Genomic DNA, 20,841 nt, shown 5'->3' with positions numbered 1-20,841 from the left:
TAAATATTAAACAATTATGCCCATTTGAACATCAATTTTACACCTATCTGCCTTCCCAGGTAGCCCAGATAAACTACTTGGCCAGATGACCTAATTCTACTTTATTGTAAATCTACCTTAGCAGAATCTTGCAAGGATCGAAGTACAAATCTCCCACCATCTCCTTTATTGCCTGAGAACACAGGAGGTGCATGTCCTTTCTTAGCATCTTTCTCCACCCATTAAGCAGTTGCAAGCTATGATTTTTCTTATCTGACTCTTCCCTAGACACCTCTTCCACCATCTACCAAAGTCATTCCCACAAATTATTACAACACTTTTCAAAATCTCTGTATGAACCACATACCATCAGCTTCTTCCCTCTTTTTTTTTGCCCAGGTGAATTTATTTATTTATTGGAATTTATCAAACAAAAATGAGAACAAGAATAAAAGAATAAAAATACAATGAGAGGGATGATAGGCACATTAGTGCACTTTTTCATTGTAACTATCTGTTACATTTCAAGAGGTATATGTCAGTCCTACAGGTGGACCAGACTAAGAAATGTTGTGCCCCGAGGAATTAATTTTTCTGTATCCAGAATCAGCACCTTGAAGCCCTTGGCTGACGTGTACAGAAAAAGTACAGAGAAGAGCAACCAGGATGATTAGGGGACTGGAGACTAAAACGTACAAAGAATGGTTACAGGAACTGGGCTTGGCTAGTCTAGTAAAGAGAAGGACCAGGGGAGATATGATAGTAGTCTTCCAATATTTGAGGGGCTACCACAGAGAGGACAGCTCAAGCTATTTTCTAAAGCACCTGTAGGCCAGACAAGGAATAATGGATGGAAACTGAACAAGGAGAGATTTAACCTGGAAATAAGGAGAAACTTTCTGACAGTGAAAACAATCAACCAATGGTACAGCTTGCCCTCCGAAGTTGTGGGAGCTTCATCACTTGAGACTTTCAAGAAGAGATTGGACTGCCATTTGTCAGAAATGGTATAGGGTCTCCCACTCGGGTGGGGAGTTGGACTAGATCACTTACAAGGTACCTTCCAACTCTGATTATCTGTTATTTGTTATCTGACTTTTCATGCTTGATTTCAAAATTCCTCTGCAACTAATCAGTTTGGAGTCTTTGTAACAAATATATCTGTCACTTCCCTGGCAATCTGCTGCTTGGGAGAAACGAAAGCTTCAAATTGTATCAATTTTGTTCCCATCCTTTCAATCATTAACATTTCCTCCTGAATGTTTAGCAGCCTTAAGATAATGTGGCCTTCAAAGAAATGAAGAAAGATTGCCAGACCAGATCTCTCTCATTTTTATGTCTTGGTGTTGCCATTCTCTTGTTTTCCCAGCCCTCAAATTAAATTAAAACAAAAGCTTTGGATGTTTAATATGGTAGAACTAATTCTGTTTAATTTGCCTTTGCTTTATTATCATATTTTAGAAGGTAGTTTGTGTGTGTGAGTGTGTGTGATGTTATGTTCTTTTTGTGGGCTTGGGTGAAGGCAAGCAAATTACACAATAGCCTTTGTCCACCATTATTCTTTATTTAGCTGTACTTATTTTGTTGCATTTGGAAATATTTCAAGCTTGAGGCAGTTTTTCAGACAGTGTCTTTAAATGGGGTTGGCTCCAATCTCTTAGGAACATTTATCTATTCCAGCTGAATTTACATATGAATAATATATATGAATAATATAATATATATACATTTGTAAAATGGTAATTGTAAGAGGTTTTAGCAGCAAAGATATTATCCATACTTGTTAATGAATCATATCCAGTCAAATATAGGCTAAGTCTCTTTAAAAAGGAAGCAAACAAATTATATTAGAACACATTCTATACAATTTATCCCCAATTATAGTTGGTTGTACAGGATATGATATAGGCATTACAGATAGAAACCGTTTGTATTGGGCTAATTCAGAAATATCATAACATGAAGTAATGTAAGCTAGCTATGTTTCTGTCTATTCTTGAAAAGAAGAATTGAACATATGAGGATTTATTTCTGAATAGGCTTGGTTAGCATCCAAGTTAATTAGAACTCCATCAGAATTTCCCATTGCACACAATGGAACTTCTGTCAAATAAAAATCAGTAGACTTAAATATTCAGACACTTTTAGAGCATGAAAAATACTTTGCATTGCTTGGTAACTCAGAGCTCATGCATATGAATTTTAGCAATGATCAGCTGATGCACAAAAATGCATTTCTTGGAGTTTATAGCAATTTGCTTAAGATGTCAACAGTAAATTAAATTCATAATACTGTGTCATTTATAAAGTTCTCTCACATTTTTTGTCCAAGATATATGTTTGTCAAGTTTTATTATATGCACAAACCAGAATTTAACCTACAGAATTTGGCAAATGCTCATAATTCAGCATTGCAAAATTAACATGAACTTTGGCATCATTTTTGTAAATCAGTGTATTTTAGAAGATACTTGCTACATTTTCATTTTATAAAAATATAGATATGGTCTGAATCTAAAATCGGAATAGATCAGTAAAATAACTCTTTTGGGACTCTTGGATTTTATTTATTTCAGTATTGTATTATTTTTATTTTATTTTTATGCACTTCTTTTAATGGTATTTTAATGGTATTTCCTGGGTATGTTTGAATATATGTATCTAGGTTGCATAGGTTTTTATGTAAGACAGGCAGAAATATGGGGATTAAAATAGCACTTACTAATCAGCAGAAAAATTAATCTTCTACTGTATTTCCAATTATTTTGTCATCTCCCATTCCAAGTGTTTAGATAACGCATCATTTATAACTTATGATTAATTGTAAATATTTGATCAGGATAGCTATTCTCTTCATTCACCCTGTCCCACTCCACCTAACTTTCCTCAGCATATTTTTTTTCCAATGACATTGGCTTATTTAAAACTTATTTGCCTTATTTATTTATTGTTCATTTAAGGCTTATCTTATCATTTGCTCCCTCACTCTACCAACCAGCAAAATTGGTAGAAAATATCACTGTGTGATATTTTATATTTATTTGCTCTGGTTAGTTAGGGTGAAAGTGCTCGTGCTGAATATTATATAATTTTAAAAAGCCAGCACATGGAAAATCTGGTAATGAGCATGTTCATAACCCCTAACTACATTTGTTGTATTTTGTCATCCAGTGAGATTTAAGACAAAACAACAACAACCCAGAGTTAAATTGATACATGAGAAGAGGGTAGATGTACTGAATACTCAGGGAGAATAAAATATATTTGTAATATACAAAATTATTTGACAGGTAACTTTATAGAGTAAATTATGCTAACCAGGATTAAAAGTTTGATTTCCATCCACATTTTAAGTTAACCATTGCACAAGCGAACAAATATATTACTTATGCACACAGAGAGATACAAAAATACTCCAAATTCCAAAACAGCTTTCCATGTTAATTTCAAGACATTCTGTCACAGAAATCCAGCTTAGTGTCATATACATATTTCATATCCCATAACCACTTGCCTTTGGTCTTGTTGATTGCGGTTAATGAGAACTGAAGACCAAAACTTAGTAGGATACCAAATCCTTTTCAAGAACTCATCCTGTGTTTATCCTGTTAGCTAAGATAACTGTTCTTGACTGTTCATTATTTACAACCTGAACCACTCAGTATGTCTGTGTGGGAGTCAAAACATCTAAAATACTGCAGCTGTTAACCTATTGACATACCTTAAAAGAAAACTAATACACATTATTCTTTCTCATCTCTCAACCTGAATCAAGATGTTGAATCCTGGTATGATAAATTTATTCCGTTTGTCTTTGATTACTCTGGGCAGGTAGCTAAGGAATATCAAATTGACAATACAGTCTGTAAATCATTGCTGTCCAGTTCTAAACATGATGAGAAAGCTTGGAGCAACTTTAAAGATTTAAGGCTCAAGCAGTCTTTGTATAGCAGCAGAACTAATGTTCTTTATTAGGGCTCTATAAAAATAAAGCAAGAAAGTTATAATTACTAGGGGTCACTTTGAAGTGTCCTTGACATAATCTTTAATAAGTACTTCCATACATACCTAAAGATGAAACGGTTTGGTACTATGATTAAAGGCATCAGTCGAGAAACCAGGAGACTATGAATTCTAGTCTTGCCCTAAGCACAAATCTAGCTCTAAAAAGAAGGGAATGGCAAACTACTTTCAAAAATATCATAAAGAAAAATGTAGGCACTAGTCCAAGCTGCACTTGCCAGGGGTCCAGATTGACTCAGGGCCCAAAATAGATGTTTTTATATGCATATGTGTGTATATGTAATGTTGCTTCTTAGTTTTAAAGGAAAATAGTATAGTGTAATGCTCAGAACTTTGTTAAATGGATTGCTGTTTAAGCTGAACATTTATCAAGAGTTTTACATGCTCTTAGGCATAAAAGATATCTAGGCCATGTTATCCAAATGGACATTAAGATATATGTTATCCCAATGCAATTATACCTTTGATGGAGTCACAATATGAAAATTAAACTTTTAGAATTTGTAATATAAGCCTTGCATTATCCAAGTTATTTTGTTCATTTTGTCCTTCCTACCTTATCAAATTACAACATGAGGACAACCCTTAGGCAATTCCTGAGTTTATGACATTTTATCACTGATAATGAGCAAGAAGGGGGGAGAAGAGAGCCTGATTCCCAACTTACATCTAACCTAATTCTGAACTCCTTCCACCATTCATCTGTCTCTTGGGATCAAGTTTGATCTCAGTATCACCTCTCCTATCTCTTACTGTCCTTTCCTTCAGTTGTGCTTGAAGTTCATTAACTAAATAATTTCCTTTCACTGGTGGGATTAAAAAACTTTTACTACCAGTTCAGTCGGCGTGGCTTGGTGGGCGCGCTTTATGTGTGTACACACGCTTTGCATGCATGCGCATGCCAAACACCCACTTTGCGCAGGCACAGAGGCTTTCCAACTCACCTCCTGCAAGCCTGCACTCTCCTGGTCACTTCAGCAGCTGCTGCTTGGCACTCTGCTGTGCCCCGCAAAGCATCTGTGCTTCAAAAGCAAAAGATAAAGGTGAGCATGGGAGCTTGGGTGGGTGGTTGAGCCCAACAGCAGAGCGGTGGAGAGAAACGGTTTGGTCTCTACTGCTCATCACCACTACTGCCTCGGCAGAACCGGGCCAAACCAGTAGAATACCACACTGCTTCCTTGCTTTTAACATATTAACTAAATAACTTCCTTGATTTTAACATGTTTTATTATTAGGATCAACAGGAGAGAGACTTCTGGGGAAATGGCATTCACAGAAGCTGCTTAGCATATACAGATAGACCTTGTACTTGCAATTGGTTACTTAATGACTGCTCAGAATTATGACAGACCCTCCAAAAGGCACTTATGACCTGTTTATGAACTTCTGACAATCCCCTCTGATCATATACATGCCACATTTCGGGTGCTGGGCAGCCAGCTTACATTTTTGGCCATTTACGCTGCCCCACAGTCATATGACAGTAATTCTCAATACATCTCCAAAAATCTGGCACTTACTTTCAGGTTTTTGGCAAAAAATACCCCATAGCCAACAATGAGTTTTCTTAATTACCACTGTTTTCACTTTAATCACAACTACAAAAAAAGGTAAAATCAGAGCAGATGTGTGATGATCTGCTTTATTGCTGTCATCACAATTTATATTGTAACGGGTAGCTCCATTACAGTTGTAAGTTCAAGAACTACCTACATTTGGGAAAACATTTTCCTTGGTTTTCCCAAGCCATAACGTGTATTGTGGGGGTGCAAAATATTTCTTATTTGAAGCTTTGAGTTTAGGATGCCCTAATCTGAAAGCAAAATGACCAATTTGAAATGTATTGTACACAATTGTACACAATTGACTGTTTTAGAAAATTTCAGAATACTTCCAGAAATATCAAAACAACTTGCTTCACACTCAAGAGGAGTGTTTTCAATTTTGAAACAGTCTTCTCCCTTCATTGTTATTATTGACCCCTTCTACTCTGTCGAAGTTTATAACAAATTGAGATATAGATTTTCATGCTGTTTAGTTTTATATTCTTGCTTTTACTGTTTTAGTAGCTTTATTCTTGCTTTTACTGTTTTAAGATATGCTCCTAGTTGGTTTTTAAATATTTTTAAATTTGTGGTATGTTACCTTGCCATTGTAATTTCTGAATAACAGTAGTATATAATTATTAGCTATATTAGTATATATAGTATATATATTAGTATATGTAGTATATATATATTAGTATATTAATTATTAATCACTAATGAAAAATGCATCTAATTAGTAATAAGGTACAAAATAAAATAACAGCTTTTCTGAATTTGAAATTGGTAAGATAGAGGTAAAGACCTGGGATAATAGGTATCATAAATACAGGAAGTTTGTATTTTTTCTGACTTTAAAAATCCTAAAGCTGTTTCATTTATTAGCTTTTCACTGAAAATTGAACCATAACTTCTAGTGTTAACAAACCAATTTCAGAAAATAAATTGTAAAACTGCTTAATTGAATTTGATTCAAGTTTAATGTTGCTCCTGGCTATACTGTCCAATATTTTGTCCAATATTTTGTTTTTGTAGCAGTAGTAGTAGTAGTAGTAGTAGTAGTAGTAGTAGTAGTAGTAGTAGTTTTTATAGTACCCTGTTTCTTCAACAATACGGCCTCCCCCAATAGGAAGTCCCAGCATGTTTTATAGACATGAAATGAAATTAAGCCCCTCCCCCCAAATTAAGGCCTATATTAAAACATGCGAAATGGGGGGAATGGTGGGGGGGCTTGCTGTTAGGAAGTACTTTTGTTGCACACCCGGATATGGTGCTGCCTGCGTTGACCCTGATACGAAGTGCCCACCAACGCCGAGGTCAACATCCAAGCCGTCGCTACCCGCCCAAAGATGCAAGGGGGGGGGGAAATTAAGTCACCCCCGAAAAGACGGCCTAGCCATTTTTTCGGGGCTCAAAAAAAAATAAGACCCGGCCTTATTATATGAGAAACACGGTAGTAGTAGTAGTAGCAGCAGCAGTAGTAGTAATAGTAGTAGTAGTACTTAAAACATGGATTGTATCTTTGAATGATTTGATTACATGTAGTTTGATGAAATGAAAGCATGAAACAGAAGAAGCTTTGGTGTGACTCTGTAATACGCTTTTGGCATCACAAAGTCAGTGTTAAAGGAGCAATTGGTCATGGATTTCATTTTCTATCAGTAAATGTGTTAGTGTATTAAATGACCATTTAGTAGATGGTGCACTAGTAGAGAAGCAAGCTTTTATGAATGTAAAGAACATAATATTGATTTGCAGAGATTTGGGAATTAATAGCAGGGGCGTTCTCCTGCCTTGGAATCAAGCCATCATTCAAAGGCCAGAACAAAAACTAGAAATTATCAGAAGGCTTTTTAGAATCTATGGATCATAAATGTTGCACATTTGCATATGTTATTAAGAAGGGTTTCTTAAATTATATTATGTTGCAAGCTGCCCACCAGCTTGGGATGGCATACATATGTACGTATGTATGTGGTGGGCAGCGTGCAACATGATATAATTAAAAAATACAGCAATACATAAAGCATATAAAACAAACATCTGGAGAAAGAATGCCAATACTACACCCCACAAGGTATCCACCAACCATTCTAATCCAAGATCTGGGGGAAGATCCAGGTGTCAAGGGTTCATTTAAATAGAAATTTAGTTTGCTCAAGGCCACTATGATAACAATGGGGCACCATTTCAAAGAGCAGGTAGTGCAACAGAGAAAGCCCACTTCCTGGCTCTTATCAAGTGCCTCTGTCTAATCAACGGGACTATGAAAGTGTGAAAACTAATCATATAAGATAGGCAGAAATTATGATGACCGGTGTCCTTCAACTAACCCAGTCTCATGTCATAAAGAGTTTTATAGGTTACAACAAGCACTTTGAATTTCTAACTCCCAGTGAATTTGAGTGACTCTAAATCTAAATGAAGCCAAGTGGCTTTATTCTCCGATGCCCAAATATTCCCATAGAAGCTGTAAAGATGATCATGGGGATACTACTGGCAAACCAAAAGATGATCCATGAGAGATCTGAACATGGCAAAGAACTGATGATAATATCCTCCACTTTTTAATGCTTAAGTTAAAATATACTGCCCTTTCCCATTTTTCCAGATGTGTCAGGGCAACAAGATTTTCAGCCAGCTTAGTCACACAACCTAGGAATTCTAGTAACAAGACCCAACACAATACATTTGGATACCTTTAATGCTGAAGAGGAGGAAAGGTGGCTCAGCTGTTAAAAACGCTGAGTCTGTCAGTTAAAAAGGTTTTGACAACCAAGCGCTATGAGACAGAGTGTTATTTGCCCCATCTCCTGCCAAACCTAGCAGTTTGAAAGCATGCAAATGCGAGTAGATAAATAGGTACTACTTTGGTAGAAAGTAACAGCAGATTATTATATTATTTTATTATATGATTATTCTCTTTATTGTTTTATTGTTTTATATTCCTGCAAGCAGCCTTGAGTCACCATGTGCGAATAGGTGGCAATATAAATGTCCATAAATAAATAAATTCCATATGCCTCAGTGTACAGTCATGCTGGACACCTGACCACAGAAATGTCTTCAGACAGTGCTGCTTCCCTCAGCTAAGAAATGGAGGTGAGCTCTGCCCCCTAGATTCAGACTTGACTGACAGGAGAAACCTTTACCTTTAATGCTGAAGGTGATAAACATAGCAAAAGTTTTAAAAGTTTGTTTATTTGTTTGTTTATTTAAGTACATTATATATGGAAGTCTTTTTTTTAAACCAAGGATTCCTAAAGAATGCAGAATATATATTCTGTGTGTATGAGAGAAGGTAGGTCAAGAGTGCAAAATAAAGGCATAAATATAATGCAATATACAGATGGTCTTATGCAAATCCTTTTTTTGGATCTGAGTTTTTGCTCAGCAATGCATACAAGGGCGAATTTCAAAAATCAGCTGAAGCTATAGTTGCAAATTATTACCAGCAAGGATTATGGATGTGAACAGAGTTTGTTACATTTTTTTGAGAAATACTGAAAAAGCAACTGGAAGAGTGAAGGTACAAATTATTGCAGACTGTACTGCTAAGAAGTATGAATGAATGTCTTTGAAGACTGGCTGTTGTTGTGGGGGCGTTATTTTTTTATTTATTTATATCCTGCACTTATTACTTTTACAAATAACTCAAGACAGCAAAACAGCCAACACGCATCCTTCTATTTTCACAACAACCACTCCGTGAGGTGAGTTGTGACTCGCCCGTAGTCACTCAGTGGCTTTCATGAATTAACTGATTAAATTCATGAACTAAATAATTCATGGGAAGAGATAACTGTTTTGCGCTAACTGCCTTTGAATAAAATGTTAGGAGCCTGACATCTCTGACGACTTTGAGAAATATGATTCAGTGAGGTCTTCTTAGATACCTGTTTCTCTGTGAGCGAATTTAATTTTGCCTTTTTGCATTTTTCTTATCCTGGAAGTTAGGCAATTAATCCTAAAAATTGCTTTACTCTCCTTCCTTAAGTACTGCCGTATGTCTTGCAACATGGAATAACTAAAGTAGCTAGCAAACCAAACAAATTTTAAAAGCTATATTTGAAACAAATGCTATATTGGGAACAGTAAATAGCTAATAAAAGTAGTGAGATGTTTATTATGTTTTTTTTTTTTACTTTTAAAAAGTACTATTATGAAAATTGAGAATAATTAAATCTTTTCATTAATAAGCTGTGATAATGTGACATAACGTAGAGCAGGAATGTTCTCGATGTTGCATATGAATCCTCAAAGCCTTTGATATAGCTTCCTAAAGTCCTTTGTCAAACACAATTTTTAACACAACAGAATGAATTAAATATATGAGCAGCAATCATGCATCTAAGTCATTTAGTACTCTCCCAAACTGTTAAATTCTTTGCCCTGACTCTGGTATTTTGTGGTATAGGTAGCCCTTAACTTACAACAGTTCATATACTGACTGTTCAAAGTTACAACAGCATTGAAAAAAGTGACTTATGACCATTTTTCACATTATGACTGTTGCAGCCTCCCCATGGTCATGATCAAAATTCAGACTCTTGGCAAGAGGTTTATGACAGTTGCAGTTTCCCAGAGTCATGTGATCACCTTTTTTACAACCTTCTGACAAGCAAAGTCAGTGGGGAATCCAGACTCACTTAACAACTATGTTAACAAGTGCAATGATTCATTTAACAATGGTGGCAAGAAAAGTAAAATGGGACAAGCTCACTTAACAAATGTTTCACTTAGCAACATAAATTTTGGGGTCAGTTGTGATCAAAACTCAATGACTGCCTGTGTATGTCCCTGATTGCATCACTAAAGGCCAAATCTAACCCTAAACAAAGTTATGAATCAGTCTTTAGAGCTATTTCAATAAAACGCTTAACAAAGTAAGCCTTAAGAAAGTCAACCTGGATTTCTATTTGAATGTGTTGACTGCAAACTGTACTCTCCAGAAAGGCCTGCTTACTTAAACTCTTATTTAAAACCTTTAAAAAATGCACCCGGGGAAACTGTCTTAAATTTTGCAGGAAAAGAACCTGCCAATCACTAGTAAGGCTGAACTGTTGATTTCAAAGGCCATCTTGAAGAAGACAGAATATCTAGATCAGGGGTGTCAAACTAAATTTTATTGAGGGCCGCATCAGGGTTGTGTTTGACCTTGGAGGGCTAGGGACACACGTGGGATTGGGCTAGGTGGCTATGGTGGGCATAGCTGGGGGTGGGTATGATCCTGGTGGGCATGACACGGGACACGGGACATGGGGGTGAGTATGGTCATGGTGGCCAAGTGCTAATTCAGGACTTCCCTGAGACCCTCTGTCACTCTCATTATAATCTCCTCCATCACTCTCATTATATATCTATTTGAATGTGAGATTGATTTAGATGCTGTTGGATGACCAAAACTTTCCAGAAGGAAATAATGACAAATTGTTTGTGCACTGTTGTAAAAAAAAAAAAAGATTACATCAACTCCACATAGTTGTCAGGAGTTGTATTCAACCTAAAGCAGCCATTATTTTGTACTGAGATATACTAGATAAATTATATACTCCTATTTGTAGTCAATCCGTTTCTTTTCCAAGTCTTATTTTTTATTTGATTCCCTCCCCTCCATCTTTATTTGGATTCATTGAATGAATGCTTGTGGACAGCATTGCCCAATTGTTGGCATATATGCTCCCATTTCCTATTTTCCCCAAGTAGCCCTGTGAGGTGGACAGTGGACTTATGTGAAATGTTGGAATGGCTGCAAAAGAGACAGCTGCCAGTCACAATGTGGCCATTGTGGAAAACAAACTGGTGAGGATGTTTCCCAGTCATGCCCATCTTACTCAAGTCATGCCCTCAACCTCCCAGACAAATACCCTGCCAAACAAACCTGTGGGCAAAAACCAATCAGCAATTTTATTTTATTTTCTAAGAATATTTATGAAACCAATGTGGGGCTCAGAAACATCCTTGTAAATAAAGATATTCCTAAAGGCTTTGCCATATTGTGACAACTTTATATAGTAGTTGACTGTGATAAGAAATAACACAATAGATTTATCCATTTTTTCCTATAAAAATATGTACTTCCCAATGATTTGTTACAACTGAAAAAGAGGAACACCACTTACTTCCTAAAAACCTATGAGCAGATTACAAAGATACAATAAATATTCTTAGAAACACTAAAGAACAACATACACACAAGTACAACATTAAAAGGAACATTAAAAGTGATGGATGAATAAGTTTGATCATACAGATTAGCAAAATGTACAAAGAAGCAGCTTGCTTTAACTTCAGAATGAATCCCACAGTGTATTTCCATTTGCTCTGTTTATAATTCATGCAAATTACAATTGGTCCATAATCCAAGTCTGCAAGAAGTTTATAGCCATTCACCATGATTAGTGTAAAGACATGGAAATGGGAAGAGATAAAGAAACATTCAAAATTGTTGTCCAAATGTAATGCTAATGAAAGTTTGTATCTCAATAACTATTGTGATCATTCCAGATGCCTTCAAATATAATCAGAGGTACCTTTGCTTATTTCTAGGATCAATGGTTTTGGCGAGTCAGAAATAACAGGGTGATGGATGGATACCCCATGCAGATTACCTACTTCTGGAGGGGACTGCCCCCAAGCATTGATGCAGTTTATGAAAACAGTGATGGGAATTTTGTTTTCTTTAAAGGTAAGTATAAAATAATGCTCTCATAAAAATTATGCTAAGAGACTATTAAACTCTTTTCTTATCATCATTCTGAGTGGGAAGAAAGGCAGGCTATAAAGAAATATACACATTTTTTTTATTTAGTGAAAATATTATTAACTGAATAAATAAACATTGTCGGGAAGTACTTGTTTAGATCAAAATAAAACATCTCTCTTTGAATGATAGCCAAAGCTGCTTCAAGTTAAAAGACTATAGCTTAGAATTGTCTTATACATAGTTTATAGCAACAATAAATAACTTAGGAGCTGAAAGAGACTGAAGCAATGGCCCAAAGGAAGCAAATTAAAGACAGGTAAGTAACCAAGATCGGTTTATTAAATCAAGGAAATACAGAATAGAATAGAGTAGAGTAGAGTAGAGTAGAGTAGAGTAGAGTAGAGTAGAGTAGAATAGAATAGAATAGAATAGAATAGTATAGAATAGAATAGAATAGAATAGAATAGAATAGAATAGAATAGAATAGAATAGAATAGAATAGAATTTCTTTATTGGCCAAATGTGATTGGACACACAAGCAATTTTGGTGCACATGCTCTCAGTATACATAAGAAAAAATAAAATACATTCATCAAGAATCATAAAATAGAACACTTAGTAATAGTCATAGGTTACTATAAGCAATCAAATCATACATATGTTACTAATATGCAATCAAAACATACTAGGAAAACAAATAAAACAATATAAATTGTAAAGATACAAGCAACATGCAATAATAGTCATAATTGGGAAGAGATAGATAATAGGAAGGATGGGAAGAATAATGGTAATACATTCTTACTAAGTAATTTGACAGTGTTGTGGGAGTTAGCTATTTAGCAGAGTGATGGCATTCGGGGAAAAAACTGTCCTTATGTCTAGTTGTTCTGGTGTGCAGTGCCCTATAGCATCATTTTGAGGATAGAAGTTGAAACAATTTATAATCCAAAACAATCCAAAATCCAAAACCAAGCCAAGGTTACAGGGAGAATATTTGGTTGGACAAGAGTGCCAAAGGGGTTGCATGTCTCCAGAGGACTTCACAGTAGCTTTTGACAGCAAAGAACTGGGAGGTATGAACCAAAATGCCAAAATTAAGGTAAAAGCCCAGTGTTTTAGAATTTCCTAATTCTGTAAAACTTGTATCTTAGGTACTTACTCCACCTTGTACTTATACCTTCAATCTGAGATCTATATACTACTAAAGCTCTGTTGCCATGACCTTTAACTAGGTACATCATAGGGCAACAATTTTCCAAAGTACCTCTAATTATGTAATTTACTTATTCTATTTAAAAATTCAATAAACATTTATACATTTCAGCAGTTTCACTAGTTTAGAAATGTACAATATTTTAAATTCTTACAAGGTTGGAAACCATGATTTGAAACCATAAATTATCACGAATGAAGGCAAATATACATGTCCAAGATAATGTTGAAGGTTCTAATTTGAGTCGACCACCAGGACCAGAGGTCTATTCCTCCAAGCTTTTGGACTAGTGTTGGAGCCCATCCTCTGGGAAATTAAAGTTGTAGCGACGTTTCGGCAGAATCTCATCTCATCATGAAACCTAGCTTCCTAATAAACAATAGCTGACCGTTCACCCGAAGCCAAGCTGCACTAAAAGCCCCCAATACAGGAAACACTATGTTGCCAGCCAATCAAGACAAAAAAACCCCTACAAAACAGACAGAAGATATTAGAAACACCAATCAAGCAGAACACAGCAAACTCCAAGACCAATAAACACAGACCAAGACTCTCGACCAATCAGGATGAAGAAAAAACCATTCTAACACAGCACGAGGCTAGCACCAAATTTAAAGCAGAAATGGTTGTGAAAGCCTGACTCACGGACGAACACAATACAGAAGCCTGATGATGGCAGATGAGATTCTGCCGAAACGTCGCTACAACTTTAAAAGCACAACTATAATGACGTGGGAAAATACCCGAACAAAGCTGAATACCATATATATAAATACTCGCGAAAACCCATAGAGTTTAAATTATTCCCATTTGTTATTTCTAAGACACAAGGGGTATCTACTTGGTGAACTGTAAATAAGTAAAATTTAGTTTTGCTTATTTCTGGTAAAGTAACGCCAAGAAGTCAACATTTCAAATCAGAACAGAGAAATCTTGCAAGTTAGGGAAAGTTCAGAAGATTTCTTATTCCTAAGATTTCATGTTCTGACATATTGACCTTTTGTAACATCCTAGCCATTAATAAAAGTTTTTAAAGTGGTTTTGCTGCAACTACATTTGCCATAAAGATACATTTCCAATTTCTATTATAATCCTTAGACTTTATTGATTTATGAAATCTGAGCAGTGATAATAATGGCAATTTTTTAATTGGACTATTGTAATGTACTTTATATCATGTGTCTGATTTCAGAAATTACTGTAGTTAATTCAGTATTTTATTTATTTATTTTATTTATTTATTTATTTGATTTGCCAATTGTTTACAAGATAATAAGTATAAGTGTATACATAGTTGTGAATACATGAAATGGGTACATATAAGAAAAATAAAAGAATAAGAGAAACAATAGGACAGGGACGGTAGGCACGATGGTGCGCTTATGCACGCCCCTGATGTAGTAGCTAACTTTCATCCATGGTTATATTGTACAATATCCAAGATATTTTAGGGGACAAAATTATGACCCCTTAAAACTACTTGATGAACTTTATTCCTCCCATCTGAAAGAACCCAATAAATGTCAGTTACTTTTCCAAAGTTTAGCAAAGGTTCATATAGGTGATAAGCAGGATCATATGCCACCTCATCTCCCTGCTATTCCATATGCCATCTCCATTTTAATCAGAATTAGTTATTTTGGGCATTAGTTATTTCTCTTGCTTTTCGTGTAATCTGTGTTACATAGTGATTTATCTGCCATTACCAATTCAGGTGGGAAATGAAGTATTAACAATGTTCCTGTTCTCATGCAAATTTCCTTCATAATTAAAAATTTCATAAAGACTAAAATATGGCATGTGCAACAAAGTTTTTGTATGCCTCTCCCCACCCTCAGTTTTTCACCAGGCATCAGCTGTTGCCTAAAATTAAAACTTTAAATATGCATCTAATTTGAGTTTAATGATAAAATTATACATTCTACTGAATAAATACTAGTTTATCATTACAACCTGTTCGCTGAGATTGAAAACCCATGTAGAATATAATTACTCATAAAGTATTTGTTAAATAAGGTACATTTATAGCAACACAGGGGATTAGGATCTCAACTTTAACTGTTATAATGAGTGGCTCATTGTAGCTTAAAGGTTGATTAAGACAGCATGTTGGATGGTACTGGAGTCTCTTGACAATTGTACTGCTCTGGCTATCTTTGAATGTCTCCTCACCCCCTAACTTGAAGGCTTCTAATTCCAAGAATGTCTTCAAATAGTAAGTAGTGCAGCTTTGAGAAACTTCTTTTTATTCTATTTGCTTAATAAATAGTTAACATGGTAAGGTACCGCTTTCCAAGCTAATTATGGGAAGGGGTGTCACAGAAGGGTGCCATGAACATAAAATGCTGAGAACACATATTCTAGAAAAACAGAAAAAAGCTAAAACTGTACCACATTTAATTACTGTTTCAGTGTGTTTAAGTCTAATGAATTTCATTTGGTGATTACCACCTCTATACAATCAATTTTATGAAATTTGAAATCTTTTCATAACAGTGCGGCCTATAACATCTTGCTCAGACCCTTATCATTTATATTTGTTTTTTGTATTAGGGCAGGGTATCAAATTCAAGGTTTGTGTGCTTAGACCTGGTCCACGAGGCTCACCTGGAAACAGCTAAGAACTAGCCTGCAGTGCCTCTGCCAGTGAAAATGGAGCTTGTGAGGGTCATGTGCAGACCTCATGAGCTCTGTTTTCACTGGCAGAATGCTAACAAAACAAACTAGTAGCAAAAGTGGCATTTGATCACACAAGTGATATCGAGCTGGCCCACCCTGACTTGAGGTCAAACACAACCCTGATGCAGCCCTCAATGAAATCGAGTTTGACATCCATGTATTAGGGATTCTTCTAAGATGCTGTCTTGATTTGATCATCCCCTTTTCCCCCTCCACTATCAAATATTAATATGTAACTACTTAAAATTAGAAAGGAATGCTTCAATTTATCTCTTGCCTCCAAGCAATTAAGGAAGTGACCCAAAGGTGATTTTCCCAAAAGGCAACTGGACTTTCTTGATTTTTTTCTTTGAAAATGTTTAGCTTCTCATCCAAGAAACTGTTTCAGTTCTAACTGGTGTGGAATGGAAGGGTTTACATTCTTTGAAGTATAAACAGTGTAAATCCTTCCCAACCAGTCAGTTAGAACTAAAGAAACTTCTTTGATAGAATAGACAGACGACTTAGACTTAGAATAACTTTATTGTCACTTTGAATGTAATCGGCATACATTAAAATGAAATTTCATTGAAAGAGGAGTTGAATTCATTGACCGCATGTCTCAGTATTATACCGTGTTTCTCCAACAATACGCCCCCCCAATAGGAGGACCCAGCATGTTTTCTAGGCATAAAATGAAATTAAACCCCTCCCGCCAAATTTAGGCCTATTTTAAAACATGCAAAATTGGGGGAGGAGGCGGGGGGGAACTTGCCATTAGGAGCACCCACGGGCAGCTATGCCTTGCCATCAGCTGCTCCTAACAGCCAATCATGGTGGAACGCAGAGGGCTCCCTACCCCCACCAAGCGCCTTTGCTGCAGACCCAGGTCAGCAGGTGGGCGGTGTCGGCGTGGATGTCTGCCGACAGCGTTTCAGCCACTTCTCAGGCATACGTAGCTTCCATGGTTCCCACTGGTGCTGGCGCCTCTCTCACCAGCGCTGTCTCCAACAATAGCATCTGAGTCGCTCCCGTTTTCCCCCCATCCCTGTAACAACAGGAAAAACAAACATTTTGAGGTACCTGGGAGTGCCGCGTGCTGTGTTTTGGTTTAATCCCGAGCAGCTGGGTGGGCGTGAGAAGAGCGGAGCGAGCTTCTCTGCTGCTGCTACCCTTGGTGCTCCAGCCGTCTCCAACAACAGCGGAAGCAGCGGCGGGAACTGTGGAAGCGTTTCAGCCACTTCTCCATAACTTCCATGGTTCCCGCTGCTGCTGCCGCTGATGTTGGAGACGGCACTGGTGAGAGAGGGACAGCTGCAGCTTGGCCTGGGCGTGCTTGGAATGCAGGAACGGGCTGCGCACCGGGACTTTTGGAAACTTGCAGAACCCGAAGCTGAAGAACCAAGGGTAGCAACAGCAGAGACACTCACTCGGCTCTTCTCACGCCCACCCAGCCACTCAGGATTAAACCAAAACGCAGCGTGCGGCACTCCCAGGTACCTCAAAAAAATTTTTTTTATGTTGTTACGGAGATGGGGGGAAAGCGGGAGCGACTCAGATGCTGTTGTTGGAGACGGCGCTGGCGAGAGAGGCGCCAGCACCGTCGGGAACCGTGGAAGCTATGGAGGCCTGAGAAGCAGCTGAAACGCTGACGGTGGATATCCCCGCCGCCCGCCCGCTGAACCAGGTCTGCAGCAAAGGCGCCCTCCACAAAGGGAGCCCTCCACACTCCACCATGATTGGCCATTAGGAGTGGCTGGTGGCAAGGCATAGCTGCCCGCAGGGCACTGTAGGCGAGGGTGCACAGGGGGGGAAAGAAATTACTTCACCCCCCAAAAGACGTCCTAGCTGTTTTTTCGGGGCTCAAAAAAAAATAAGACCCGGCCTTATTATATGAGAAATATGGTAGGAATAGGAGATAGTGCTATATAATTTATTTCATTTTTCCCCTTTCCCTTTTCTTTCAATTTGCCAGAAAACCAATACAAACTACGTGCTAGGATGCTCCCTAGAAAATAGGTGGTACAGGCAAAACTGTCAGGCTGCATACCAAGGCAAGAAGCAAAACTGATGGGTAGCTCCAGAGGATTTCTAAAAGAGAAGGGTTCACCTTTTATGCTGTGAATATAGCCTTGATACCAAAGAGCTGTTTCAAGATTCTGAGTCCAAAACAAGTGTGCTTTGAGAGTTTTAATCAGAAGAAAAAAGAAGCTGTTTTGTTTGTTCTGACAGAACACCCTTAGCTCAGAATATTCCAATTTATGAAGAGGAATTGTTTTGTTCCAAGCTGAAAACAAAACACATTTGGTCTTTGATGTATTCCCCTCATTCATGCCATGTATAATTGGTTTGGCTTGGCTTTCTCTGGGGAGCACTTGGAGACCTTTCAAGGAAATTTAGCGGTAGATGTGATCTTCCGTTTTCAGACTTTTTAAGAAAATCAGGATGCTTTCAGTTCCAGATGTTTAATTTTTGTGGAAATGTCTTTGCTATTTTGAGGACCTATTCCAGCCTTCAAAAAGATGTCATACATACTATAAGAGTTTTCCCTTTTTTCATTTTTAGGAAAAGGGCCAGATATCTGATCAAGTACTTCTTTTTGTGTATATATATATATCTACGACATATCTTAATATTTCTGATATAAATAAATTTCTCTTTCTAGTTTATGGAAATTTATCCTAATCTAATAGTGCCATAAATAAGTAATGCCATTTTATAAGTATTATTAAATCATATCCTTTTATTTTCAAAAAATCATGGTATGGTGAAAAAAGTGCTATCCATTTTAATACTATTCTTGTATTGTTAGTACCACTGATTTTTATTTATACTTACTTGGAAATGATTTTCATTTATCCTTTGAATTCCATGGGGTTATTTAATCTTTTAATAAGTCCTTTCTGCAGAGACTTTCTTAAAGAATATATGAAATATGTAATTACACACACACACACACACACACACACACACACACACACACACATTTATTAAATGAAGATATTTTGTCAGTAGAAGGTATATATGTATATTCATGAGCAAATGTCATTTCTCTTTATTTGTACTGGCAAAATGACCAGGTAGTAATGTGAAATTAGTTTAGGATGTGTGTAGTATATATTAGTATACTGATACGCATACAGTGCAATAATGGGTTTAATTAAAGTTATATATTATGCAGCATTATTATGGAGATTGTGCTGTAACTCAAAATAAATTTACTTTGTAACCTTAGCTTGATACAGTGGCACTCATCTTTTAGATCTAATTTCAAATTAGGAATGAAGTAGAAATTTAGCACATTTTTTCTAAGAAAATTGTTCAACTAATTAAAGTGGGATCTTTTCCAGAATGAAGAGTCCACTAGTATTTACCTCAAAGTATTTGATTGATAAGTTGCATCCAAAATTGCATGCATTTGGAAGAGTTGGAAAAAATATTCATGTTTTAGAAAATGTTATACAAAAAGATATATTCTATCAGAGTTGTTGCCGAAAAACAAATCCAGAAAGCACACACAGATAATTGATTCAGTAGGATTCATTAACTTCTTTATATACATAATAACACATGAAGTAAATTTATAATACCAACAGCAGATTCTTCCAACGTGGTAGCAGTTACAGGCAAAAACACAAGCAGAGGAGAGAACAGTTTCAGTTTTGATTCAGAGTTGCAGACTAGAACAGACTTGTTTTCAGCTTCAGAGCTCAGAACTTAATACAGAGCTTCGCCCAAGCTCCTTCCAGTTTCAGTTTCCAATCATAGAAAAGGTTACAGCAGATGCTATATACTATATATAGCTGCAAGATCACAGAAACATAAAAAGGGAGTTTTAAAAGAGATTTTTTTAAGTAATAGAAAATTTGATAGAGCAGGTAAAATTCTTGAGTGCATACTAGATTTATACTATGCCATATTTTTATAAAATGAAAGGTTTATTTCATTTCAAAATTTAAAAAGCTTGTTTGTTTGTGTGTGTCTGTCTGTCTGTGTGTAAAACATTTTATGTACCTTACATAAAATCAATAGTCACCAAAATCAAAATAGTGGACAAAAAATTGAAAGTATATGTCTCTTAGTAAAGTCAAAAAATTGAAAGTATATGTCTCTTAGTAAAATCTTTTTTAAAACTTTTACATCATGTAACCTTCTACATTACCTTATGGGTATATTGCCCAAACATTCTGGAAATAGGTGGTATAATATGAATAATTTCTTAAAAGGCAGTGACGTTCTTTTATTTGATTCAGGACTTCTTTTTCTGCTGAAAAGAAACAAGAAATGCTACAAAAGTATGCAACTGCTTTTTAAACATTGAAGATACAGATTGTGAAGTTCTTTGTAGTGTGACACAGATTTTAAACAGTACAAAAAGTGAACTGTCAAAGACATCTGCTGTGTTAAAACTTGTACCAAGCTAAATACAGCAAAATAAAAATTGTAGAAAAATTCACACCCCAGCTGCCATGACTCTCAACGCTGTTGATCCCATTGCCGACAGATATATTTCATAGGATAAAATATACAGACAGGATATGTATAAGAATCAAATAAGGCCTAATTATAAAATAAGAGAAGATGACATAAGTATGAAATGAACCATGCCAATGTTTATGATATAAGAAAAATAATAACCTAGCTAGGTATTTTTCCCTTCTTATTATACAACTTGAATAGCAAATTTGGTCAGGAATAATGTTACATGCCTGTAC

General features: G+C 36.3%; 1 protein-coding gene across 2 annotated transcripts in view; it reads left to right on the top strand.

The window, feature by feature from the left end:
- MMP16 (matrix metallopeptidase 16) overlaps window positions 1-20,841 on the top strand; it is a 178,141-nt gene that overhangs the window by 143,395 nt on the left and 13,905 nt on the right. For both annotated transcript variants that reach the window (XM_087961977.1, XM_026689105.2), the window contains exon 7: window positions 12,096-12,234. In XM_087961977.1, the coding sequence (XP_087818103.1) occupies window positions 12,096-12,234 (139 nt within the window). The remainder of the gene's footprint in view (window positions 1-12,095; window positions 12,235-20,841) is intronic.

Source organism: Notechis scutatus, chromosome 3 (genome assembly GCF_049901735.1).
Source record: "Notechis scutatus isolate UNSWTSFEM ecotype Mainland chromosome 3, rNotScu1.2, whole genome shotgun sequence".
Classification (NCBI taxonomy): domain Eukaryota; kingdom Metazoa; phylum Chordata; class Lepidosauria; order Squamata; family Elapidae; genus Notechis; species Notechis scutatus.
The sequence above is the reverse complement of the archived record's forward strand: the minus strand, read 5'-3'. Positions and strand labels throughout refer to the sequence as shown.